The sequence below is a fragment of the Paramacrobiotus metropolitanus genome, unplaced genomic scaffold (assembly GCF_019649055.1).
Source record: "Paramacrobiotus metropolitanus isolate TYO unplaced genomic scaffold, Prichtersi_v1.0 Parri_scaffold0000083, whole genome shotgun sequence".
In the NCBI taxonomy this organism is placed as follows: Eukaryota; Metazoa; Tardigrada; class Eutardigrada; order Parachela; family Macrobiotidae; genus Paramacrobiotus; species Paramacrobiotus metropolitanus.
Genome location: NW_026570303.1, coordinates 126,707 through 153,677, shown reverse-complemented (window position 1 = coordinate 153,677; position 26,971 = coordinate 126,707). Strand labels below are relative to the sequence as shown.

General features: G+C 40.4%; 3 protein-coding genes and 2 long non-coding RNA genes across 6 annotated transcripts; 3 read left to right on the top strand and 2 right to left on the bottom strand.

Moving 5' to 3' along the window:
• Positions 1-955: 955 nt before the first annotated feature.
• Positions 956-2,465, top strand: LOC129595860 (octopamine receptor beta-2R-like). Its single transcript, XM_055492991.1, has 2 exons — positions 956-1,685; positions 2,083-2,465. The coding sequence occupies exons 1-2, from the start codon at positions 956-958 to the stop codon at positions 2,463-2,465; spliced, it is 1,113 nt and encodes a 370-aa protein (XP_055348966.1).
• A 2,835-nt stretch (positions 2,466-5,300) lies between these two features.
• On the top strand, positions 5,301-6,774 carry LOC129595899 (uncharacterized). The gene is made up of 4 exons (XR_008691369.1): positions 5,301-5,697; positions 5,911-6,036; positions 6,271-6,385; positions 6,462-6,774. It is a non-coding gene; the product is annotated as an uncharacterized LOC129595899 (long non-coding RNA).
• A 5,924-nt stretch (positions 6,775-12,698) lies between these two features.
• On the top strand, positions 12,699-13,585 carry LOC129595859 (uncharacterized). Its single transcript, XM_055492990.1, has 3 exons — positions 12,699-13,067; positions 13,132-13,287; positions 13,400-13,585. Exons 1-3 carry the CDS (start codon positions 12,699-12,701, stop codon positions 13,583-13,585), a joined length of 711 nt encoding a protein of 236 aa, XP_055348965.1.
• Positions 13,586-13,742: 157 nt separating this feature from the next.
• Positions 13,743-26,192, bottom strand: LOC129595912 (uncharacterized). 2 transcript variants are annotated; one of them, XM_055493046.1, is made up of 3 exons: positions 26,015-26,192; positions 23,746-24,751; positions 13,743-13,874 (listed from the first exon to the last, which is right to left on the bottom strand). In XM_055493046.1, coding segments are annotated over exons 1-3 (1,071 nt in total). In that variant the 5' UTR covers positions 26,079-26,192; the 3' UTR covers positions 13,743-13,873. The 2 variants fall into 2 exon arrangements, with proteins under 2 accessions (XP_055349021.1, XP_055349020.1); XM_055493045.1 differs by lacking the exon at positions 13,743-13,874 and having other exon boundaries at positions 23,599-24,751.
• On the bottom strand, positions 13,984-20,703 carry LOC129595914 (uncharacterized). Its single transcript, XR_008691373.1, has 2 exons — positions 19,633-20,703; positions 13,984-16,035 (listed from the first exon to the last, which is right to left on the bottom strand). It is a non-coding gene; the product is annotated as an uncharacterized LOC129595914 (long non-coding RNA).
• Positions 26,193-26,971: the final 779 nt, after the last annotated feature.

Genomic DNA, 26,971 nt, shown 5'->3' with positions numbered 1-26,971 from the left:
TACATGTTAACCGAATTAATTGTTTGGTTGTTGACCTTAGCGACATAGGGTACTGTATCCGAAACATGATGAGAATCATGAGATAGCAAATTAAACTAGCCCGTTCAATTTCCTGGTTTTTTCGTTGTTGATTATCCTCGTGCTTTCTGTTTCGGTATTATCGTTGGTGGGAGATGAAAAAGGATACTAAAACTTTTCCAGGAATAACGTTTTATTGTTATTTGGCAGCAAGTATTTTGTCGCGATGAGCACCTTTTCCAAGGCTTCCTAGAAAATTTATATAAAAACATGCAGAAACCCAGTTAGTAAATTGATCTCAATGATAATGTTGAACTTGATAGTGGATACCTTCCATTCCAATACCTTTCTTGGATGCTGCACCCGTGCAGAAACAATGCTTGCAACAACTATGAGTAGGTAACTATCCTTAACGCACCCTGGAACCTCTCAGGAAATTATTTCTCAGACAATTACACCTAAATCAATTGCAAACTTAATAATAACTGCACGAGCCTGACGAAAAGGGAAGCGGCTGAAAATTAATTACACTGATTAAATATCCTCATACCTGGAATGTCTAATATAAGCCCCATAGGACCACTACCCATTTTATTGCACTTCATTGCCGATGATATCGCATTTTTCGCATATTACGTCTCCACTTCCGATCTTCCCGTTATCTATCTGGTCCTTCACCAAAATATGGAGAACTACCGGTTTGTGGGCAGGCTAAACTTGGCCGCACCTTTTCTAACAAAAGACCAGCGGTGATGACTGCCGGTATCACGAGAGCAATGTCTGGATTAAATCCGACCGGATCCTTAAAATATTGATTAGATGGTCGTCTTTAATAGATAGGGCAAAACATCAGCGACCGGTTCATAACAATTTATAACCCAAACGGTATTGTAGATCGTACATTGTATAGCAGTCATAATACGTTTTAATGGTAGAGATGTCTGGTTTATTGAATTCAACCAACGCAACAAACAATTTCACTAACTTCACTACCGACAGCAAGAAATTCGAGTACAAGGAATCCTTCAATGTGCCATTGGCGTTTGAAATTTTGAACGGGTTTCTTGGCTTCTCCATTATTGCCTCCGTACTCCTCAATGGAATCATCGTCGTCACCTACTTCTACCATTCCCACCTACAAAACGGTTTCACCGCACTGATCGCCAGTTTATGCTTATCTGAAGTATTTCTTGCGGCGTTCGGTATGACGGGGATTTTTATGCGCGGCCTTTACGGATATTTCCCGTTGAGTCCAGCAGCATGCTCATTTTTCTTGTACTGTAACGATGTTTTTGGCAGCTGTGTCCGATACGGCCACATACTGATCGCTCTGAATCGGTTATGGGCGGTCACCTATCCTGCACATTACCGCCGGCATAACCAAAATCTGAAAGCGGTGTATCTAACGGTTTTTCTTGTATGGTTATTTCTTAATGCGCTCCATATGGTGGTTGTTATCCCGGGAAGAATTTGGCCGAAACCAATTGACTCATTGTGCACCAATAATGTGGAGTTCCAGAGAAAAGCGGCGTTGGCGGTGGAAATTCTTGGTATGACAATAACGGAGGTTATCGTTGTCGGTGTAAGCCTTGCGGTCTGGGCAAAACTCTGGCGACGTAGCCGCTGGAAAGTACAACGAATTGGAATTCGGCATAACAGCAATACCGGTATGCTTTAGCATTAGCCATTAATTAGGTAATATTAATTTTGTTCATCTACAGTATAAAATCTGTATTTTCTAACATGGAGTGATTTAGTTTACTTTCCGCCCATTACTTAATCTTGCCTAAAGCGCAGCCAAGTGATTCTATGCTGTACGTCCAAAGCGTACGCAGATTTGTGTGATTTACACCATTTAATGCGATCAATATGGCCTAAAATCTGTTTTCTTATTCAAGAATTTAAAAAAAGGTTTTGCAGTGTGACTGTAGTGGACGTCGGCCTTAATATTACCTCGTAATAAATTTTGGTTAGCTAATTTATTGGTCTGACGTGACACTCTGACGACAGGGGAACAGCGCTAGGGTTCAGAGCTAAAATAGCTGCTTACGTGTTTTTTTTCAGCGAACAGTACGAAGCAAGAGTCCGCACCGGATCACAACAACGACACTAATCCAGCGCAGGAACAGGACGAGGCTCAACGTGCTAGCAACACTTTGGAAAGTGAGCAGGCCCAGCCGTTGTCGGTGCCGGAGAATGGGAAGAAGACCAAGCGGCACCGGTCGCATAATCGGGCACTCCTGTATCTTGTCGTTGCCGTTATTATCTGCTGGACGCCCAATCATGTCTACTGGTTACTGGTGGATGCCGCCGGATATTGGAATACCCTGTTCATGATCGTCCAGTTCTTTATGTACTACCTCAATTCGTGGATTAATCCTTTGCTGTGCTTGGCTGCTTTGAAAGAATTTCGAAAGGCCATTAAGAAAACACTTACGTGTTCTTAGCGTTAATTAAAACCTACGTAGTACGTACAACCGCTGCTATGCAGCGCAATGTGTTCGGCCTTAAAGGGTTTCATTGTCAGTTGTAAATTGTAATATCCAATGTCGCCAAGCTTCAATAATTATTGTATTATAATTATTCTTTAACAGCATTTACATATGTAATTACGGCTTTCGCTTATACCATGGACTATAAATTTTGTATCCAAAAATTAAGCAAAATCAAACCACAACTGGTTTATGCGGTAAGAAAACACATTGCGCTGAACAGGCAACAGTGCACTATCTGTACATAGTTATACACAAATCATCATCTGCCGGTTGAAACCTTATAATTGCGGCATATGCGAGGATGTTCCACTGACTTCCACGGATATGAATTATTAAATCCATCCTTGTTAAGCCGACTTTATACTACGCCTCAGAAGCCGGTCCCCTCAGTGACGCACCTTAAATGCTCTGCCATTTAAGCAATCACCGCTGCAAAAAAGGTGACTTCCGGAAGAATTTTATACACGTTATTGCTAACTTGAATAATATTTTACTGATTGCCCGGCGTAACGAAATCGAAGATTCGAGATGAGATTTTCCCCACTCCGCAGCCTCTGTGCATTTGAATTGGGATTGCGTTTGGGCTGAGCGTTTGGGCGTTTGGGTTTGGGTTGACCTTGTTACGCCTCTTGCGTTTGTTGTTCGATCCTTTGTATATAGTAAAAATTCGCTATGTAACTGAGCTAAAGAATTTTTCATTTATTGCAACGTTTTATACTGTGCAGTCATCTCTTAATTTGAAGCAAAATTTCTTAGCATTTTACGATGACAGCCCAGTACTCTGCTATGCGCTTTACGAAACTGTGATTACTTTTTCCTAATTACCAGGCACTTCGTGTGTTCCCTCGTATTAATTGCGCTTGATCGACACATGAGCCGAATCAAACCTGTATTAATGTGATTTCTAAGCGCATCTTTACCTTAATTAGTTTCCTGTTTTGAAGGCGTCCATATCATGGATCGGGACCATACATCCTTTGGTAAAATTTAATAATTAACACATTACGATGGCTAAGTTTAATTACTGTACGATATCGTGCTACTTCTTCGACTTCAGATGCTGAACCTCTAGCCTTTAGATGCTACCATAGAGGAATGATGATGATGAGTCGACAGTATTGTTATTCCGAAATCACATTCATGCTCAAGCTCGTGACTCTGCGTACTTTGGCATTTATCCAGTTGCTACAGTGGGTGTCACTACTTGATCTTGCAGCCGTACAGTACTTAATACTTATATTCCTTTTACACCACATGACCGTACGAGCGGTTTTCGACACAAAAAGAACACCCGGTGTTCTTAATGAAAGACACATTCGAAAAAGATCAATGGTAGAAGGATAATACGTATGAAAATAAACCCTTACATCGGTACATCTCGTGCCGCTTGTTGTGCTTACGACTGAGTAGAAAACCTTAACCACAGACCACACTCACCACAGTACATCGCGAATATAATTTCAGTAATTTTCTTAAGCAGCTACATAAATTACTTCATTAAGGATCCGCCTGCAACCTCGGTGGATATTGTTACTGATATCGAATGCAATGGCGGCAAACTCTTCGATAAATTTCACAGCGACTTTCAGTAATTCAACATATTATCCTGCAAAATCAGGAAGTGTCTCCCTTGCGGGGCTGATCTCTATCGTGATTTACATTTCTGCATTTTTCATTAATTGTGGAGTTATGTTGATGGTGATGAGGGGCCAACATCAACGCGTGCCTTTCGATGCTTACATTATTGTCCTGTTGTTCAGCGATGCACTCTGTGTGGCCATCGAAGCCTCGAAGGCCCGTTGAAAATCGTGACCATGCCGTATTATTACTGGCCGATTGGCATGTCGGCGTGCACATTGCACATCTACGCAAACTATATTGCCGCCGGCATAATCGTACAATGTAGGACGAAATGGTCGCATAGCCCCATACCCAGCATTCTGTACGCATGCGGTGCAGTGCACTTGTACGAACCGGATATTTTGAACTCAGCCATACAGTGTACTGCACTGCATTCGTACTGAATGTGGAGATGTTGGGTATGCGACCATTTTGTCCTAAGCTGTATATGCCCATCTATTGATCAGCCTGACGCGTGCATGGGCGTTGTTTTGGCCGATATCTTTCCGCGACTGCCACACCATGACATTTGCAGTAGGCATTTGTGCGGCCATGGTCATCTACGTCCATATTTTTCTCTTACCCGGAGTGATCCTGGATGCCGTGTTTTACCGAATTCCAGTGGAGAAAGGCTGTTGGTTGGACACCCAGTCACAGGTGATCTGGTCCATCGTCGAATCCATCGTCATTTTCACTGTACCCAAGGTTTTTATTCCCGTTTGTTATCCGTTTCTGCTGTGGAAAACTGTGAAGAAACGCATAACATCGCAATACGTAGTACCATCGGATGCAAATGCAAATCCTGCCGCTCAGGAAGGCCAAGCCCGCAGATCGGCTCCTTACCCACGAAAAGGCCGATCGCGACCGTTCGTAGCCGTGACCTTTCTCACTCTGTGTGTCGTCATCTGTTGGTTTCCGTCGCTGACCCGGTTCGTTTCAGTAAAAAACTATATGTGCTCGAAACGTTTTCGGGTGTTCGCGGCTCGTAGAGAACACGACGGGGGCACCGTATGTTTACGATAGAGCCTGATACAGGCACTCTTTGCATATAACCGCCATCCTGGCGATTGTGCCTACGGTCTGTCGCCCACGTTAGCTTTTACCAGAAAAATAGGCTCGCTCGAAATTTCCAATTTGAAATTCATCATTACTTTTCAACTGGTGAATGGTGATCAAACTGGAAGATGTTAAGTTTTTTGTTTGGCTCTCTCGTTCTCGACGTCATCGTCAACAAATCTGAATTCTAGCAGTACAGATACTTTTCCTGCAGTTTTTGCGATATCGCAGTGAAATGCTTATGAATAGAGTTTTTCGTCCTTCTGCTGGAAGACACTGGACTCTGACTGGAGAATTCTGCAAAGTGGTAGTTCACCCTGTTGAAGTATGCGAACTTGAACTCTGTGGCAGCGCTTATCGCAGTCCAAAAACTTTGCCTGCAGCATCCGTTCCTAGTAAAAATGAATGTTCCAGCCAAATGTGACGATATCGTTCATACCCAGCCCGTCTTGTCCGCGGAAAGGGAAACGGAGAAGAGCTTTGTGCGTGCCAGATTTCCATTCACAGAGTAAGAATAGATTAGGCGATATCGCCAAAAGTTCTGTACCGTGCTAGTCATTTACGACGGCGTAAACTGAACATTTAGCGAAAGCGCCGCCTGTATTGCATTACCAAGAATTATTATTACAGTAATTTTCCTGTACGGAATGCGATTGATTTAATTTTTAATTTTAGTTGTATAGATATTTGGCGTTATTAAGCAAACTTCCTCCTTTTTCAGGATGCAGTACCCCACAGCGGTAGCTTTGAACCGTAACGCGGGGATTTCTTGAGAGCAGAGAACGGAAATTATAGAAAAGGATTGTTTCAGACAAAATCGTCGTCGTGGAGGAAGAGATTGACTGTCGTAAGTTTGCTTTACGACGCTTTTAACTTTAGAGCGAAAACAAGAATACGCGACCCTGTCTAAAACATTTGGTCATTTAAAAATTAAAAATGAATTTCGTGACGTTACGGACATGTTATGGCAAACTTTTTTCTGCAGTGAGAAATTTAAATTCGTTTAACGATTTATGGAATCTGTAACAGGATTAGACTATAAAGTACTCGTAGATTTTTAAATGTTTTGTTGTTGTTTTAGCACCTGTAACCTGTAATCACTGTGAGGAAAACGCCAACCCAAAGCTGTGTGCTGTTTGCGGCTCTCTCAAAGATCGGCGATATCGCCATGTCATGTCCACCCAGTTCTACATACAGTAAGCTTGTCTATTTCTATGTAGCAAAAGCGAGTAACCCTGCTCCTCATTTTGTCAAAGAAAATGTTTCTTGTAGTATAACTCAACCGTTGCGTTTGCCTCATCAGTAGCGGAAAGTAGCCGGATCTCATGTGGAATTTATTAAAGAAGAACACCAGTCGAAACTTCAAAATAAGTGTTCCAAAATTCGTCGAGCGAAAGGTTGCTGACGACATCGTCTGGGCAGACTGAATTTATTGACAATATTGTCTGAATTTCCCGAGGCCTGTCTAAAATCTTCTCAGAGTGTTTGTTTCCCTTTCATTTGAATATTTTTTGAACCAGATGAATTTAGCGTGATACGAAATTTTTTCAGTTGTGAATATCTTGATATTTAAGGGTACAAAGTAATAAAGCCTAAGACCCTAAGCGAGCAAGTCGCGGTCCGGTAGAAAATTACGTATACGGTCGGAAATAATAGGTAGCAACAAGTTATCAACAGAATTAGTATGTGTCCCGAACCCATTTACCACGGCTTCCTGAAACGTTACCAAGGTGCAACGCACACATCTGGGGCCACGTCGTGACCACAGCAGTACATTCTGCAGCACACCTTCGACACGTAGCCAGTAACGTCAGGAAAGCGACGATAACTCTACTAAAACTATACAAGCGCAGAACGGTAGCCTTGCACGCTGTAGAGGTTTTGCACGGCGTTCGGCGACGCTTCGAGAACGAGTGGCACACGTTGAAAAAGTGCGTGCTGTCGAACCGGGTGATATACTTCAATATGGCCATCACGATTTCGGCAGCGGCAATGGAAACATTTCGCACCGTATCCAGCACACTGTTTGCAATGCAGCCGTTGTTGGATCCCATTATTTTCTGCTTAAATTTTCGGGACCTTGGTGATCAGCTTTCGTCCTTATACAGAAAGTTGACATGCCGATCGAAGGATTGACTTACGTGAGGCGCCGCCATCTAGTCTATATGCAGCTGACTGCTTAACACAAAGAGACGTTCCCATGGTAAAAGATAGACAAATGGGACGTACGGGAAATGCACAGTGGAATGAGATCGAACAACACTACTTATAATGCACTTCAAGTTCTAGCCACAAGGACAACGTTCCCGACATTGTAAAGCAAACGATATAATACTGTAACATAATCCCTGCTAAAACAAAATTTTTGGGGTCCAAAACAAACTCGAGATTCGACAAGTGTACATAGTAGTGTGACGTACTCAAATTGTACATTGTTAAATTTACATCTTCGTTTTTGCTTATCTGCAGCGGAGCAGTACCGTTTGGCATTCTACTTCTACCATTTTAATCAACTTGATGTAACCGCAAACTGCGAGAAGTTTGCATTACATGGCTCATATGCACTATGAGCCTCGATAAACGCATTGATAATGGAAACGCATTTCTTGTTTTTGGCCCTGTAAATCAAAACCACTTCAAGGCTACACCGATAAACAACGGTCAAAATGTGCCGTTGTTGATCGAAGCATGTAATACCTTGTTAGCTAAGAGTAAGCAAGTACCATAATTATAACTTTTTTTAGTCATTTTTAAAGCAATAAGTAAGAAAATTATAAATTATATAATTTTAATTACTTCTAATATTTGCAATGGCGCGCAACGGGGAAATGCCGGCATTGTTAACAGCACGAAATCCCAAATCCAGATCCAAATGCGGCACTTGCCATATGGTGGCTTAACGAATTAGGCCATTAGTGCAAACGTTGTGTTGGCAATGGCTTGACGTAACAGTTTAATAGCCAATTTAATTGGTTGTTAACTGATAAAATCCATAAAACAAGCGCGTTGTTTGGACGAATATTTTATTGCGCCAAAATCACTTTGTGCCTCTTTAACAGCTAAAAACGGCATTTTCAAAGCGCGAACATGCAATTACATAACATCGCTTCCTGTTTTGAAGGTGTCCCTGCCCTAGTGGCAACGAACTTGTATTACGTAACAATTGAATGCAAAATACAATTACCCGTAGTAATATCGTAGTGTATGTATAATCGTAGTAATTAAATTCGCGCTGATCTGCTGCATATGAAGTGAATTAAAGAAGCACTAGCTGACCCCGCGCAAATTGCGCGGAATAAATAATGCGATGGATAAATCATAATTAAGTGAAAAAATTAAAAATCATGACTGCAGCTCTGCTAATTAAACAGTACACGTTTCATGAACCGAACATGGGATTCTTTGATGTACCTTCATGCTAGTCACATTGTCGATAACATCTACTGGAAAATATGGCTGCACCTTTGGCTGCAAAAGAAACTTAGAACTGAAACACGAAAAGTTTCTCCCGAAAGCGGGTGAATTTTCTCATTAGGTTCAGATCCATTGCTTTATTCCCGGATCTGCCAACAATCTGTTAAATTTCGTGCAGTTGCTGCACATATCCTAGCAGTTGACAACTAACAATAAGCTAAAATCCCAGTTTGACCACTAACACCACGCTTGCTTTGTTTATGTGATAACTTTTATCCCAGTTTAGCAATCATGACACTTCGACTGAATCCATGATTTGATCCCTCCACTTATACGGATCCAATTGCTGAACCGTATTGTAACACTGATCAAATGACGGATGAAGTCGAAGACAATAGAGTAGTCGACCATTTTTCTATAGCAGACCCCGCGCAAATTGCGCGTATTAAATTAATGCTTTGGTCAAATTATATCCCAGTGCAATAAGTAATTAAAACTCATAAATGCAGGTTACTATAAGACTTACCATTAGATTTTATGACCGAAGGTCCGAAGCGTAGAATTCTGTTACTAAATATTACGGTACCGAAGGCTACAGCTGACGATAATATTCTGGGGAAAATTTCTCTTTCCCTTAATTTAACTGACTACAGAGGTGACATAAGACCTGAAATGCGAACATTTTCCTCGAAAGCCGACAAATTTGCTTATTAGATTTCGACCTATTTCTTTAATTCCGGGTCAGTCACTAATCATTAAAATTCGTGCAGTTGGTGCATAGAGACTTTGTAATTTATTTTTTGGAAGAACGTGCTTCTACCTTCCTGTTTTTTGTCACTCTGCGGTCTTTCAAGCTGCAAACTAATTAACAACAATTTACTAACTCTAAATCCCAGTTTGACCACAACACCACTGCTGCCCTTTGAACTGCGCCGAGGCCTGTGCCCTTTATATCCCAGTTTAGCAATCAGTATAGAAGTACTACTACAGTAATAGTCACCATTTCTTCTACTGCTTTGTCCTCAGAACACAGTCAAACATAAGCGTTTCGTTGTGTTGCCTTCTGCTTTTGTTCTTCTGTAAAACCTGGAACTGATACCCGAAATTTCTGCGTGCTTGCTGCTCCGCGAGCTTCGCTCGCGCCGCAGCTCGGCGTCGCCTGCGGCTCCGCCTTCTAATACGTTATCGGTTATATAACAAACTAAAATAATGGTTCCGAGCTTGCTAGAAGTTCCCTGTTACTTAATAACAAAGCATTTCACCTTATTTTTAGCTTGAAGCTGTACTGTGGTGGATTTGCATTAGCAATATGCATCGGGCGGTCTCGACCCCACGCGGGAACGCAGGGCAAACAGCTTGTTGTTCTTCGATGCAAACCTTGTAGAAGCCAAGGTGCCCACTTGCCTTTCTTGAACAGCATTTTCCAAAGAAAATTAAAAAGCAGCGAACCTAATTTCGAAAAATCGGCTTTTACAAACCGTCGGCAGTTCAGCAAGAAAGGCAATCGCTCCCCCCCCCCCCCGTAAGGCAGTTTACGGTATAGCTACGGGAAAATTACCGCGGGGGTCAGTTACTTGAAAATAGAGTTGCGAAGCGTCACCGGTCGCAGAATCTTCTCGGCCATGTTTGTCCAGTTTTATTTTCTTTTTCAAGTCCCAAATTTTGGTGAGAAATGTCCAAACAGCAAGTACGGCGACGGAAAAATTCTTATGGAACGGAAAGTTCCATCTAACTGCAGCAGCGGAATTGTCAAAAAAGGTGTTAAGACAGTGGTGGGGTGGTCGGTTTAGCAGTGGTGGGAACCTGGCTTTTCCCAATGACTTTCCATGTTGAAGGTTTAGAAATTTCTCTTTCAAACTTGTCTTTATCTCCAAAAACTGATTTGTGATGGCAAATCTACACTTCAAGGGCTATCGAATGATACATAGTCATGGCAGTTTAGTTCAGTGCGTCGAGCTGACGGACTCAACAAAGATTAAGCCTTACGCGATTATTATATAGAGATATTTCGGCGAAATTTAATCACTTCTCGATGCTCCAGTTAAGCTCACTATACGGATTCTATATTTGCACATCTCTTGAGGTCATCAATGCAGTAAGTCCACACGGTGACTTGTCAGCAAAAGAGATACTAGTAATGTGCGCGCATGTAGCCGGCAAAAATGTTAACGAGTAAACGGTTAACGCATTAATATGTGTGCCGGGCGAGAATGTTAACGTTAAAATTCCCGCCGGGCCCAATGGAATAGTGCACGTTGTTAATATACATGGATTTATGGATACGATGTATTTTATGAGTACGATTTATGTATAAATTCGATTGGATACCTGTGTGTTTAGTAATGGTAATACGGTAGTTATGGTTATAGTTATTGCCGTCATATTAGTTTATACTGATTTTGATGTTCGCTTGTGAGTTTCATCAAGTAATCTCAAATGTACTCGAAGTCTCGAAGTGGGAACGCCGAAAATTGCGCATCCATAATTTCCATTATCTGCAAATGCTATGTGCAATACGCCCAGAATATAAACACTCAAATACGCACAGATCTTTACGTTGGACAGTGTGCAGTGTAAATTCGCCGAACGGACGTGTGTTTCGCTGTTTTCCGAAAAAAGATTAGTGCTCTGTATTGGGTTCGGCAACCGTGTGCGGTGCCGCGGGTCGTGTTAACTGGTAATATCGTTAACACGCCAGCCACGAACAAAATAAATTATTTCGATATTAACACGCGTGTCGGACGTTCAACAAACACATTTACAAGTCCAAAAACATTCTACTCTGTTGAAATTACTGCCCAATTTCACGTGAAATTCAAGAGCACGTTATTTGCATTCTACAGTATTCACCTTACAATTTTTAATAAAGCCTGGGCTTTCGTAATTACTTTTTAAAGAAAAGTGGTTTTAAATTATCAAAAATGGACTTATTTTGAGCCCTCTTGCTAATCAACGAACAACGATTTAAAGGAAAAATAATTTCTCACTTTATCATTAATTTAGAGGAAAAAATACACACAGCTCCTGCTAGGCTATTGGAAATTTTTTTAGGTTAGTTTAGAAAATTTTATACTTTTTTTGGTTTGATTTTATGAGATAAAAGTACCCAGCCTAGGAATCGAACCCAGGACATACTGTACAATCTTAAAGCCAGACGTACTACCACCAGGTATGCAATATGCAACTTTTGCGTTGCTACATTTTGAGTTATCTGCTAGTGCCATTTGGCTTGTACAGACGGCAGCCATTTCCGTTTGCTTATTGTAACGGCCGATTTTTGTATTTCATGTTGTACCACTATTACATGTAATACTACAGAAAATATAACAAGTAGCGTCCCTACGGTAAAAGAATTCCCCCATGGTTGACACAACACTATGCAGAAAAGCTCGTTGTGAGGAATATGTTTACACTTCCCGGCACAGGTGGTTCGAAGATCTGAAAACCCGTTAGCGATTAATTCCATATATAATGGATAGTATCAGTCGATGTCCTGCAGTGTTTAGCAGTAGTATGTATTACAAAATCTAAAGCCTTACAACCATGACCTCTTTGACAGTAATCGAGAATTTCTGGTTGAGCGTTCACAAAATAATCGGCGTGTTGCCGGTATCACTTCCAAAAAATCCAAACAAAACCCGGCAGATTTTCCGCAGGTTATCGATAACATGGGTCATTCTGATGACTCTGTTTAAGAGCTTCAATCTTTTCGCATATACCATCCCAACCATGACCGTCGGAATGACCGGTAGCGTTGACAATTTTGTTGATCGCATGGCCTTTGCACTGAGTGACATTGTTCAGTACATCGTTGGGTTGATTTGTTTATCACAATCTTCCAAACTGACAGATACTGTTAGTACAATCCTGCATTACGACGACCGCTCCACCGGTTCTGGTAAGAAGATTCTAGCCGTTCTTGCGACGGTGTTTTACACCGCAGGAGTGCTTTGCATTTACGTATACACGGTATTACTCCCAACAATCGCCGACTTAGCAAGCACTGACTCCTTCTTCCAGTTCGAAACATTTCTGAATCTGTACGGGTTGAAACGGTTCGCATTGCCAACAGTCATTCGGTATCTTTATAAAGCAATGTATCTTATTTCGTGTATCACACTGTTTTGCGTCAACGGACAGTTCGTCACTCTCTGCATCCTTACGGGTCACGCCTTTTCGGAAATGAAAAAGCGCTTTAAGCGTTTGCCCTACGAGAGATTCAGCGATGCATTCAACCAGTATAAAACGTTGGCCAACGCTCAAAGCAAAATGGACTCAGTGTTTGCCATCTTTATTCTGTGTTATTACATTCAGTTTGCGTTTTGGATTATGTGGTTCATCAACGCCACGTACAAACACCCGGGTTCGAACTATGTGCCATTAGAAAGCGCCATCATAATAATTTTAATGGAGGCCTTTATGGGAGTTGGTGTTACGTGCGGCATGTTGTATGTCCGCGAACAGGTGAGATTACTGAAATTCAGCGCAATATCGAGTGATGGTTGATGCTAAAACGTTCCATGTTTAGGCTGACATGACATATCCAGTTCGGCGCTTGCTGCAACAGGAGCAGAGTCCCTCGAGGAGAAATTTGCTGTTCCAACGACTGTACCAAATAACAAATAAACCGGTGGAATTCACAGTGTGCGGAATGGTTCGCGTCGACAGAGCCTTTGTTGGGACGGTATTTGTTGAAATTGTTTAATAAGGTTTCAAAGGATTATTACATGCGAAATAATGGAAAAGCGTTCCGCGTCGGGTATGGTTAATATCTGAGCATTCTGGGATTTTTGCAGATGTTTGGACTCCTTATCAGTTACGTCATACTCATCATGCAGACAGGAGAAAAGAAGGGCCATCCCGAGCATTTCGAATGTCACCTTACCCCGTCATATGAATACGCCAATTCGTCTCCAACACGTCATTACAGCTTCAATACGTCTTCATTTCCTCTGACAATAACCTGCACTCATCTAGTTTGACTGTGGCAGTGCAGTACACAGCACAACTATTTTGCTGACAGAATTTTAATGGGTTGAGTTGTTCGCATGGGTCGTATTTGTGATTCTTTGTCGAATGCGTTTGCACTTATTTCACTAACCTGTTAGTTTACTGTAATAAGATAACATTGTTAATGAGAAGGCGGTTAACTGGATCAAGAGAGCGGCAAAAAGCAACAATCAAAAGTATTAACACAAAACAAACCCAGTATCAAAAAGCATTTTCCAAAGAGCATCCATTGCCTAACAAGGAGAACTGCGAATTATTTATGTTACATAATTTATGTGGCAGAGCAAAGTAATTAAAGGTCACGGCACGGCTAAACCGGCCGGTATGCTAACATATGATAATATGCATTAACGGTAACGGAAAGGTAATGCGAGGCAGGGAATTGTTATTAGGAAAGAAATCAGGCAGAAGTACAAAGTGTACTGTCGGAAGTGGTACTGAATGCATGCATCCGTTAATGTCATTAGAAATAAAGAACAGCAGTATTTGTAGGCAAACAAGTAGAGAATAATGCTATCAGATAGCACGAGTGAGCATATCGCTCAAATGAATCAGTAAACAGAAGCACATCATAAAAGTGAATCAGAGCTGTCGCTCAGTTATCTATATAAAAATCATTACGTGACACTTCTCTCCGTGTGAAAAGGACTGTCCGCAGTCCATAACTAGACAAGAAAAGCAGAAAAGCCAGTCAACCAGCAATACGATAAAGCAGCTATTTTTGCGTTTAGAAATTTTTAAAACACATCCAAGAAACAACGGGTATTATTATGCAAATAATATTTATAATTGATACGGTTATAAAAAATATAGGTAATACAGCGGAATAATTTGTATTTTTATTTTCGTAACGCTTTTAGGGAAAACCCGGGTTAAACCAAATTTTCATTTTATAAATGTTTTTGGATTTAGATTCCCTGACTCATTTTTATAATAAATGCGGTGCTAACGATGATGTCATTCGGTCGCACTTGAACTTGAACTTTGATCCGCGGTCAACCAAACACCAAAACCACAGCACCACACCGTATTCACGAAATTAAACAGAAAATCCTATTTTCTGAGGCAAGATCTGTACGAAAAATTCATTTGCTCATTTCCAAGATCTTATTTCGCTGGTTTCAAACACTGTTTGTTCGCCTGTCTATAACACGCGCTTAGCGTCCACTTCTTCTCCCCGTGTTGCAATTTTTCGTACACTTGTACAGACGAGTGCATTGTTAATTTGTCTGAGTAGATTAGTAGCATGTCTTGCGGTCAAGTCGCGTACTTACGGCTCAACACCTCGTTAACCAGTGATGCGCCCAAAGCTAGAGTTGTTACGCGGCGGCTCTGTATCGACGTCATCGCCCATGACCGAAGTATTGCTACAGCGACGGGATTGCTGATCAGACACTTTTATTTTATTAAGAACTTCGTTGTTTTTTTTAGAAGATTTTTAGCGATTATACTCACCTCGACATTTAGCAAACAAACTGCTGCACCAGCATCTTCGTAGGAAATTTTAATTAATAAATTTCAAATCTTGCCCCAGAAAGTAGATCTCCAGCTAATCGCGAAAATACAATGCGTTAACCATGACCATAATGCAGGTTATTTGATCTGATCACTCACTGTTCGTTGGAAGGCGGTAATGACTGATAAAAATCGGCGACTTAAAGCTGTGGGCGAACCTAATATAACTGGGTTCGCTGCAGCGAACCTTAAAATTACTGGGTTCCCGCGGATAGAACCGGGTCTATCTCCAAGAACTTTTATTGAAATTCGAACTAAAATTTGACAATTCTCGAAGGAAATTTCCTGGCCGGTAGTTTTTGATAAATTTTCTCCAAGAACAAAGCGATCTTTTTATAATCAAAAATTTTAACACAAAAATCCGGATAATTTGAAATCTAAGTAAATACAACGCAAGAACCTGAATCAAATTGATAATTAAGCAAATATAAGAACAAAATGAATAAAATACGTTATTTTTGAAGTTTTTGGAATAAGCTCTTTTTATTGAAAATTTTGATTTATTTGCTGGCTGACTTTACATAAGCGATAAAACAAGGCTAATGCTAAGCGATTATACTGAGCTGTTTGGTTGACGATACTCCGTAGTCCAAGGGAGCCAGTTTTCCATAGCTGTACCGAAACTACGTAAACAGACGAGGTCGGAGAACACGTGTGGAATCCAAACGGTATCCGTCCATCGGGCGGATATTTACGGTTGCTGGTAATCGGTCAAACAAGGTGTCGGCTTGTTAGGGTCAAACGACAGTCGGGAAACGGAAATCGAGCGCACTGGCATTATTGCGTTGATCCAAGCCTTACTGAGCCGGTCGGCTTTCATTAGGCTTGTGGATTACAAGGCTTGTGGACTGCTTTCATTAGGCTTGTGGTGCAGGCCCACAGGAGGCTGAACACAGAACGCATTTGCCTGGAATGACACTTACAAGCGCAAACTACAAAGACGACTTCACGTCTATACTGTGCTTCCGTGAATGGATTACCGTTCTTATTTTTACGGCCTTTTGTATGGTTTCCATGAAAGCAGGTGGAGCGTTACACTTTCGGCAATATTTTGACAGCTGTTATGATTCGCAAAAACATTTTCCACGACAGAATACATTTAGTTATAAATAAAAAGTCAGAAATAAACTTTTTTTTTGTTTGGAGTCAATGTAAATCTCAGTCTGCGCAGTCCTAAAATTTACAAAGAGCCATTTTGAAGAGAAATGAAACTCAGTTTAGCACGTTGCGAGAAAATAAATACATCTGGCACAATCCGCCGTTATGATCATGCAAATTTTTTTTTTAATTTCCAACAGGAGTCATTTTTTGAACAACTTCATTTGCTAACATATTTGTCTCGAGCGTATAATTTTTATGTCAACGTATAATAACGGGCCTATGAGGGTTTAGATCTGCGGGCGGGCTGCAGTAAATGCGGAGGCTTTTCAAAAACATCGCGTTTCGCGGAACACCAATGCTGCAGAAAACACTTAACGAACAAATACAAATACCATCCTGGAAAAGAATTAACCATTCGAAAGAGTACAAATAAAAGCAATAAAATATAGTTTTTCAAACACGCAATTATCAGGAATATCGGACAATCGAAAACGCATTACTCATTGAGTTCCAAGATTAGAATCCTTTTTTTGGCTCTTTCAACCGTACATGAACCTATCTGAGTTTAAGAAAACTCTTCAGTTTCGGGCTGTCAAAATTCCAAATTAAACCATTATGCGTAGACGATATTCGCACTTTATCACTACACAGGAGATTCATTAAGATTCTGCCAACTTTTACTGCGGTCCATGGTATAGCTTCGCCGGTCTGAGTATACTCTTTTCAATTAAACGAACATTAACTTGACTCCGAGGCTTTTGCCTTTGATTAATTGTAACAATTCAATATTTTACCGGCTGGGTCACTACGCTCTCCGGACGAGTCTGTAGTTCTTCCCCTAGGTGATACTAAAGTTTTAAAAAAAACGTGCACTTTCTTTTCAAACACTAAGTCAACCTTTTTGTTAACCACGTATTCACCTGATGATTCGCTGCTATACGTCACCTACAGCGCAACGGTCTAAATCTTTTAATTAATGTTTATTTTAAATCAATGCAAATTCTAGTCTGCAGTTCTAGAGCTAACAATGATTTATTTTGTTGCATGTCAGAAACGTTAATCCAGACTCGCACTCTGGTAGTTTTCAGCTATGCGAATAAAGTATGTACATTGGGCACAACGTTCGTCCAATCTGTCACCTTGACCTACTAGTTGTGTCTATCCAGTGCCGTCGCTTTGCGGAGCCATTTATTCTCTGGCCAGTTCAACAATAAAAATTCCAAAAACACAAAAAGAAACACGTGCATTTCCTCAAAATAAAATATCAAAAACATAAAAAGCACACGTGCATTTCCTCAAAATAAATTTTCAAAAACATAAAAAGCACACGTGCATTGCTTCAGATAATTCATTCGCCGATGTGCTTCTTCCTGGATAGATAATTATTGCAGAATCTATTACGTCGCTTTTATTCCTTCCCCTCTTTGACGAAAAACTTCATACAGTAAGTTTGAAAACCAGTTGTACGTTAGGTCCGATGCGTCAATGATTTGAGCCAAACATTTTATGAAATCTAATGATAAGTGAATAAAAGTAGATAAAAGGTTACAAAGTTAAAAAGCTAAAACAAAACGGTTATTTTTTACTACATTTCAGACGGTCATAACATTCCTACAAAACGATGCACTAAACGCATATCCACATGCAGTATTAAGGCAGGACAGTAATATTTCGAAAACGGAAAAGTCTCATAAACATTTTGTTAGTGTTTCGTGAATAATCCAATACAACTTGGCATATATACAAGCATATATACAACAGCCTCATCAATATCAGCGTGGCTGTCCCGGTGCACTTGCCGAACGGGACGGTGATCTGGCTTGCGTGGCCGAATGCTCACCGCTTGCCGACTGTTGACGTGCACCACCAATGTCAGTAGTGTTACGTTTACCCTTTTTAACAGGCCTGTAATTACGGCTATTTGGGTTTAAGTAACACACGGAATAAAGGTAACCAACTTTGTGGCAGTAATTACATGCACGGATTTCGTGTTTGCGTTTGGGCTTGGACGGCGCATTAAGTTGTTTTAGAAGAGAACATCCAAAAATTTGTTAACTTTAGCAACCATTGATAACAAGACGGGAGTTTTAATAACTGTAACAGGCCCTAGTACATCGACGACCGGACTGCATGGACCAGAGTCCTTGAGGAGCTCGTGGTCCATGACGGAAACTGAATGCCGACGTGTACAAAGCTTTTCCGATGATTTCATGGCCAACCGAAATGATTCAACCAAGCTTTGACCTGCTTCTCCTGACTGGACAGTGGGAGGGTAGTTACCAGTTCTTTTGGGCTGATTCATTTCAGTAAAGCTGCAGAGTTAACAACCAAGAAAAAACGTTGAGTAATAAGGTTCGGCAAGTCTGATTAATCAGATAGATTCGAAGTTAGTTTAGGAAAGGCTAGGAACGTTGAACCAGTTTCGGTAAGGGATTGGTCACAGAAAAACGGTATTATCAAAAATGAATGCTATTATCGAATCGGTGATCAGTAAACAAGCCCAGTAATCTCTGAAATTTTCCAACAATGAGAGAAAGTGTAACTGGGTTCAGCAGTTCCCGATTTTGGGCAGGGCATAGCCCTGGCATGCAAACTATCTACTGACTCAACGAGTCCAAACAGGATAAGATCAAGGCACAAATCGATAAACAACAAAATTAAAGTATATTATTTTCCGAAAACAAAGGTCACCAAAAACATCAGAAACGAACTATTTATCTTGCTAACGAAATAATAAATTTCATAAGCAGAGAACTGGTAGTTCAATTGTCCAACAGAAATATCGTAACCGACACATGCTGTTAAGTAAAGATTATTGTAATATCGAGCTATCGCTTTTCGGAAGCACTGTTGCGGTATCGACGTAAATTTAACCCATTCAGCGTTCATCAGAAAATTCCAAACATGGAAACGTTTTTAACAACAAAACACCAAAGCGACATTAGGAACGGTAACACAGATGATCTTTCAGGTTTCAGAACAAAATCAGTAAACAGTGTTATTAGAATCAAAAACACTACTGTCCGGGACATTTAGAAAATATGCAGAGGTCAAAAGCAACAGAAACATTTTTTTGAATTCCACATCTTTGCGACAGCGGAGTGCGTTTGAAATTTCATGAAATTATCGAACGCGCAATTTAACAGAACCAATGCAGAATTATCATTCATTTCAGCAAATTAACAAACGCGCGATTTATCGGAACCAATGCAAATTTATTTTTATTGAAGAGACATTTTCAAGAACAGAACAACAGACGTAAAAATATCGATCATGTACACGCTTTTTCGAGAGACATTTTATGTAAAACACGAGCGCTGACGGAAGAATAAATTCGTCGATGATATTGCACTCGGTTTATCGTCACCAAATTTATAAAATGGCAAATGTCAAGGATACTCACGACGGAACATGGTTAACTGGTAATACAAACGATAAAATCGGAAAGCGCGCGTGAGCGCAGCTTCTGGTTATGGCTTGCAAGCGCTTGGACAATTACACTGCTCGGATGTGGCGTAGTCGGTAGTAGCAACGGCAACGGCAGCAGCAGCCGCTGTGATTGGACGACGGTATCGTCGAACTATGGCATCGTACAGGAAATGCAATAATCAAGTTATTAATAAAATGGACGGCTGAAGTAACCGACAGGTACTTCTCAGTCGTCGGACCAGTTTGTTACATAATTTATGGCAGAGCGAAGTAATTAAAGGTCATGGTACGGCTAAACCGGCCGGTAGCGTATGCTAATATATGATAATATATTATGCATTAACAGTAACGGAAAGGCAATGCGAGGCAGGGAACTGTTATTAGGAAAGAGGTCAGACATAAGTACAAAGTGTACTGTCGGAAGTGGTACTGAATGCATGCATCCGTTAATGTCATTAGAAATAAAGAACAGCAGTATTTGTAGGCAAACAAGTAGAGAATAATGCTATCAGATAGCACGAGTGAGCATATCGCTCAAATGAATCAGTAAACAGAAGCACATTATAAAAGTGAATCAGAGCTGTCGCTCAGTTATCTATATAAAAATCATTACGTGACAGTTGTTAACGAATAGTACCGTTTATTAGCTGAACGAAGGCAAACAAATCATGCATCAAATAGTGCAAGCGATTATTGCTTATACAAGTACTGCTACAGAGGATTGTCTTGCGTATTCTGGCTTTCTCAGAGTGTACTCAAGCGATCTTATGATAAAATCCGAAATAATGCAGCGCAAAAGAAATTACCGAAAAAGATTTGGGTTAGTGCTTAATGCTATGTATAGTTATTAGTTGTGTAGTACTCGCAATAATAATTCAAATCACAAGCACATTTACTGCAGATTCGGCTTACCCAGCAAGGGAGCTGCAATCACTGCCGCTGTATACACAAGTAATAGCCACTTCTGCAACCTTATGTTACGGGCAAAGGAGCAACGTTACGCGCAATTTTAACAAGTTTGGATACAAGATATTGAATCTGCTGCTTAACGCGAAACAGTTGTACTGAATTTTAAAAGCAATGTCGCTGTAATTATATTGTACAGGTATTCCACAGTATAGATCAAAGGCGCCGGTGGTTCATCAGATTGTTTAGCGTTGGCACATGCAATCTTTGCTCCGATCAAAATCTTCATATGCACTGCGAAAGCTTCGTTTAGCTGAAACAATATTTTTGCTGCGGTGTAATGGAATATGCTGTTCCAGGCACGCCGGCCTAATTTGACGGTTTTCAGCAATGCCTATCTATAACGAAAGTACAATTACAGTAAATGTCTTACATAAAAATCAGGTAGCAACGTTATGGAAAAATGAAATCGGTTCCCATGTAGTAAATGTGACCTTTGGTCGCGCGCTTTGATTTTCGCTTAATTTCAGCGTTTTATTGAGTTGAATTTCCCTCTGTTACTCGTACTGTACATACGTACTTACGGATGCAAATTTGTATCGACGTTTTCTCGTTTTTCTCCGTATACAAGGAATCGATGCAAAAACTTACAAATTATTTATTTAAATAGGTATGATCACCGTCACATGAGATGCAACGAAACAAGGCATGAATAGCATGTCATCAACGGCAAAGTAAATATGTCATCAACGGCAAAGTAAATATCATGGCATGTCATAGCATGTCATCAACGGCAAAGTAAATATCATGCATAGCATAGCATGTCATCAACGGCAAACTAAATATCATGGCATGTCATAGCATGTCATCAACGGCAAAGTAAATATCATGCATAAGCAAATCAAAAGGAAAAATTTAGTAATGCCAGAAATTACAAAGTGTAGTACGACTAACTTATTCAGGTTTTGATGGTATAAGACGGGAGTACAACATAACTTTACGACACATGCTAATTATGACGCTCCTGTTTTTACGGTAGTGCCCGTTGATCAATTAAGCTGCGTTACTGCACAGAGGTGTCTGCCATCCTTCTGAGTGGTTCTGTGTGAAGTTATTGAGAGATTACCGAAGAAAAACAAAATCCAAATAATAATTAGAAGAGCGACTACAGTATGTCCATACCGCACTTTTTTATGCGCTTATTTTCGTTCAAGCGTTTCTACTGCCCCAGCGGTATTATTATTCGTGTCTCGCCTCGCCCCTCTACGGGTGTGATTAAAAGCGATACTACGCTGTATGTACCTACGGTACACTCACAATTTAAATGGAAAGTTTTACTCGTAACCTGCATTACAAAATGCACTTGGCATCAGCCCAAATAATTTTATTCAAAGATATTGGTATAAAGCATAGCTAGAAACCTGCATCGCTTAACACTACTCGTACGGGGGCGGTCTGCGCGGCCTTCTGCCTACTTAAGAAATCCGCCAGAAATTCCAGTTTAGAGATATAGGGCTCTCCCACCCCTGAATTCCTCGAGGATTTTTAGTTCTTCGAAACTGCTTTAGCAGTTTTTGAGAGTAAGCTTTCAGAAAAGAGAAATCGGGCCGGCCTTTAAGACCCATTTCGCCGGAAGTGATTACAATATCCTCTATATTTCTTCAAGGAATTTTGCTTTTTGAAAACTTTCACAGTATAAGTTGTAAAAAAATGTTTTTTCTATCATAGTAAACAGAAATCATGTTTACAAAAAAATCGTACAGAAAACTAAGCCAGTTTTGATGCAAGCTCATTTTTCTTTGATATTCAGCGGAAAAAGTGTCCACAATTATCATGCCCGCCCGGCTGGCAGTTTGAACCGAATTCTCTGCGGGCTGCGCGAAATTAAAAATTTTCACCTTGATCATAGCGACCAGACCTGGGCAGTTATAGAAAACTGACCCACAGTTAGAGTTAAGAGTTACAGGGAGCGTGCGAGTTGCGCTAAGAGTTAAGTCATTTATGCAGGAAAACCGAGTTTCGAGTTAAACCGCGAGTTACGTTACCATAGACAATATATACTATTTTTCTCAGAGTTAAGTTAGAGTCAAGTTTTCTTCTGAGCGAGTTGCGCTAAAGAGTTAAGTTATAACTCAATAACTCGAAAATAACTCGCGTTAAGTTAAATAGTTAAAATTAACTGCCCAGGTCTGATAGCGACTCAATCTTCTTTCAATGTTTGCGATCTTCTTCGCAAAGCGCTTGGAAAACCATATGGGTTCCTATCACATGTTATAAAGTTTTTTAAAACTATATTTCCGAGGTCGACCTCTAGTTTCATGGAAATATCAGTCAGCTGCATAATTCCATCCAACCCAGCGAGCTCTTGCCATCATTATGCACTATGCAGCTGCCAGCAGTTAGGGTTTCGAACCTTGAATGTAGTGGATGTGACTAAGCAGGTATCTTTAAGTTTTTCTAGCTCTTTCATTTTATTGCAAATATTTTTTTTAGTTTGGGTCGACCCATAATTAGAGATCAGGTTTTGCTTTTGACAAAGTTATACTGGATTCAGCTGAACCAGAGCTTTTTCTGTAACATGCTGCACAGTTAATTAGAGCGCGAGCAATGCTCGAGCCTGTATAAACGATTTTGGGAGGCGTATCTACCACATTCAATTGGTTGGCCTGACAAGCCTACAGGAATATTCAGCGCAGCTAAAAACCAAAATACGATAAGTGTTAAACAAATACCACAGTTAATTGTCCATAGCATCAGATTAAGGTACAGTAGCACACAGCAAGCAGAAATACAGTACGAGGCAAGCGACAACTCTTTCCCATCGCTTTAGTAAATTTTATCACTTTCCCTGCTGCATCTTACCCGTGTGCAGGCGCTCACGTGATACTGATATCGTATCCATTGTAATCAGCGCTTACTGAGCCGGCGAAATAATCTCGCCTGCCGTGCTCTTCTCTGTATTCTTTATCAGTTTTCACAATCAACTATAGCTGCAAACCGACGTGAAACGGCTGAAATCAAGTATCACGTAAGATGCAGCAGGGAAAGTGATAAAATTTACTAAAGCGATGGGAAAGAGTTGTCGCTTGCCTCGTACCTCTGATCAAAACCCAATATCTTAATGAAGAAATGCACAAAACATCCATCACTAGTTAACGAACTATTTTTACGCTTTTTTTAGCACTTTAAATTGTAGCAGGGTGTATTATACGAATACTGAGAGCCGTTACTGCGGCGGATATTATCGATAGCCAGCGGTCGAGCGCAATCGACACTAAGGACATCCGGTATCAAGGCGTTCTGGATGAAAATCCACGGTGATTTGTAAGCACCGACGGCGTACACTTCACCTGGTTCCTTGCTGGCAGTGAGAGAAGGATTTTTTCTCAGGAAATTACGAAACCAGGCGTATTTGCAGTCACAGTGCAGCTTCCGTATTCTTTCCACATCCCTGGGCTGGAGTGGGGCTCTATCGGGGCGGCCGATTCGTTGGTATGTTTCCACTTGACTGATGCCAGTATATGCAGCAGCTTCCAACACCAACAACTGCAGGTGTTTTAAATCGGTGAACGTATACGGCTCCATATCCTCAATGGTCGACAACTCGATATAAATCATCTTGACTTGTGGCATACGGGAGAAATCTTTTTTCTGCAGTTTTAGACCCATACAGTGAAAGATACCGAAGCGATACAGATTCGGTAGCATTCCCACTTCGTACACGTTGCCGGTAATTCTGTCCGTGTAGCCCGTACAGCCTCTCATTTTGATTTCGATAACTTGGTTACGGAATGGCTCGATGACGTCGGATTTGAGAACATCCGGTGTGGGTCCGCTCATACTCTCGACGCGTTCGAAATGAATAGCCACAGGTCGGCGTGGACTGATTCGGCTGATGTTCGTGGCTACTTCGATCATTTCCGGTTGGTCCAGTCTGGAGCCGCGGCAGGTGAGCAGTAGGGAGTTCTCTCCAAATGGCCCTTTACAGTCGTTGGGCATGTCGGGACTGCACGTCTTGGATCGCCACATGTTGCCGGTATCGCGTTGCATGGCGGCGTAGCTGCGGCATTCGTCCTGTGTTATATTGTCAGTGCGGTACGGCGATTCGGTTGGCGGCGTGGATGCGGCTATCTTATCGTTGGTTGTACTGGGTTGGTTGCAGTCGGTTTCGAGTTGATCGTCCTGAGCTATAAAGGAGAAGTTCATTATAATTATTTCTGAAATGTCAGTATCAACTATCAAGTAAGGCTGAAGAAGGTACAGTACTCTGCGAAATTTCGAGATGCAGTGCAGGATTCTTAAGACTTTTGGTAAATTCATAAACTGCCAAACGGGTTTTAATAAAGCAAGCTATTTGCGGACTGAAAGGAGACATGCGTTTGAACGAGTACAAGCGAGTGAAACGACCGCAGCGCTTTACGCTTCAAAACTATTCTTTAGTTTTAAAAATGATGTGGCGACTGGCGACACTTTTTATTTGGTTCCAGATATTAGGTGGGGGTTATCTACAATCATCTTTCAAATCGCTCGTCGGTGCCTCATGTCAGCGGGCAGAATTGACCATTTCCATATATCCACATCATTCACTAACCTTTAATACGAATATGGTCTTTCTGTAACTATTTTTTGGCCTTTGAACTGATATTTCGTGAACTCGATTTATGCATTTTTTGGAATGTGCTGCCAAAATACAAAAGATGTAGTCTAGTTTTTTTCATAAAATATTTTTGCCTGTTTCACATTACAGCTGGCCGTTTACTAGAAAGCTGGTTATGCACGTATTAACCGCGAGCTAGCCGAATACTTTTGCATCTTCTCTCAATATTTTAATGTTTTGCACCACAAAGTTTGCCATCGTGCTTCGATCTAAGAAATTCGAAATAATAATTTTTCAGTTAAATGCAAAATTTAAAAAAAAAATAAATGATAAGTACGAGAACACTATTATATTATTTTTTTAAAAATAATATAATAATATAATATTCTTAAAAAAAAGTTGAATGCAATACTTTAAAAATATAACAATATATAAAAGATATTTAAAATAATATAATACTAAAAAATAATATTAAGTAAAACAATAATTAAAAAATATGATAACTATTATTTTATAGTAGAATATTCTAAAAAACGTGTTTTTTGCATAAAACGCTCAATCACAATAAAAATAGGTACTTAAAACTTCAAAACCTGAAAATGTAATCGCTCAGTGTACAGGGTGCTATGCTTACATGTACTGCTACAGAACTTTGGTAAAACCTCAGTTTGTATAAAGTACAAATTAATATTTAAGGATTTTGTATCCGGTAGGCGAGAATGGTATGGGCGTCAAAGCGTATATTGTACAAATATACTGTGTGTACATATGATATTTACCGCATTACAGAAATCGAATATTTATCGAACTAATAATAATACAAATTTAATCTTTAGTCCTAGCATCCGCTTACCAAGCAGGGGCGTTGTCATGATCGCAGCCGCTGTAAGTACGAGTAACACCCATTTCTGTTTCATTTTGGAACCGGCCGATGGCTCCAAGCAGATTCCTTCCAGTGGATGTGGTTCAGTGAATAAATGGTATATAACGGTATTTCTTGCGAGCAACTAAACCTATACAACTAACCAGTTGCCGCGTTACATTTGAAACATGGTCTATGTCTTTAACATGTCGTTATATATGGCTTTTCGGGTAGCTCCAGGGGTGCCATGACTTTTATCAGATGCCACCTACTGTATAATCTTTATTCCAATCGAAATTTTGTGGTATGTTATCACATTTTCCACGTTTTACGCCAGATAGTTGTGATATTAGTAATAGTAACGTGGTGTAGCCGATTAATATGCAGTCCCAGACGCACCGGTTTGCGTTTACTACGGTTAAACTGCAGCAGTGCCTGTGGGGGCCTAAGATGTAGAGCAATATGAGCAATCTTCTTTCCAAATCAAGTAACGATATGATCAGAAATCGGGCATTTGTTTTCTGAAAGCCAGTAATTTTCTCTCGTCTGCTTCGCATTTCCATTTGTGGCGGCAGATTTGTTGCATTTAGTTTCCGGTTGCTTTTGTTTTTACTGCAAACATTATTCAATATTTTGTCGACTTGTATTAACAGACCAAATTTATTACATTTTATCAGGCCTAAAGTTAGAACTAGAGGAAATAAAAAAATTTGAGCATGTGTGATGTGATACATTGTTTTAGGCATTTCTGTGATACCATCTCCGGAAACTCGTATCAGTTATTTTTAAAGCTATAGTCCAACGTAATTAATTTTTATATCCACTACGAGTAGTACGACAACAGCATCACTTGTGCGTTAGCATTCGCCAACAAAAATTTTGTAATAGAAATGGTATCTACTTAAAATGGTATCTTCTCTCTCTCCAGATTAAATATGAGTACAAGTA

What these genes read in the sequence shown, in the direction of transcription:
- LOC129595860 (XM_055492991.1), top strand. Translation starts at nt 956, where the DNA reads ATGTCTGGTTTATTGAATTCAACCAACGCAACAAACAATTTCACTAAC. An exon ending in TCGGCATAACAGCAATACCG is followed by an intron (nt 1,686 to 2,082) that starts GTATGCTTTAGC and finishes GTTTTTTTTCAG; the next exon opens with CGAACAGTACGAAGCAAGAG.
- LOC129595859 (XM_055492990.1), top strand. Translation starts at nt 12,699, where the DNA reads ATGTATCTTATTTCGTGTATCACACTGTTTTGCGTCAACGGACAGTTC. An exon ending in TGTTGTATGTCCGCGAACAG is followed by an intron (nt 13,068 to 13,131) that starts GTGAGATTACTG and finishes TTCCATGTTTAG; the next exon opens with GCTGACATGACATATCCAGT. An exon ending in ACAGAGCCTTTGTTGGGACG is followed by an intron (nt 13,288 to 13,399) that starts GTATTTGTTGAA and finishes GGATTTTTGCAG; the next exon opens with ATGTTTGGACTCCTTATCAG.
- LOC129595912 (XM_055493045.1), bottom strand. Translation starts at nt 26,078, where the DNA reads ATGAAACAGAAATGGGTGTTACTCGTACTTACAGCGGCTGCGATCATG. An exon ending in CATGACAACGCCCCTGCTTG is followed by an intron (nt 24,752 to 26,014) that starts GTAAGCGGATGC and finishes TCTCCTTTATAG; the next exon opens with CTCAGGACGATCAACTCGAA.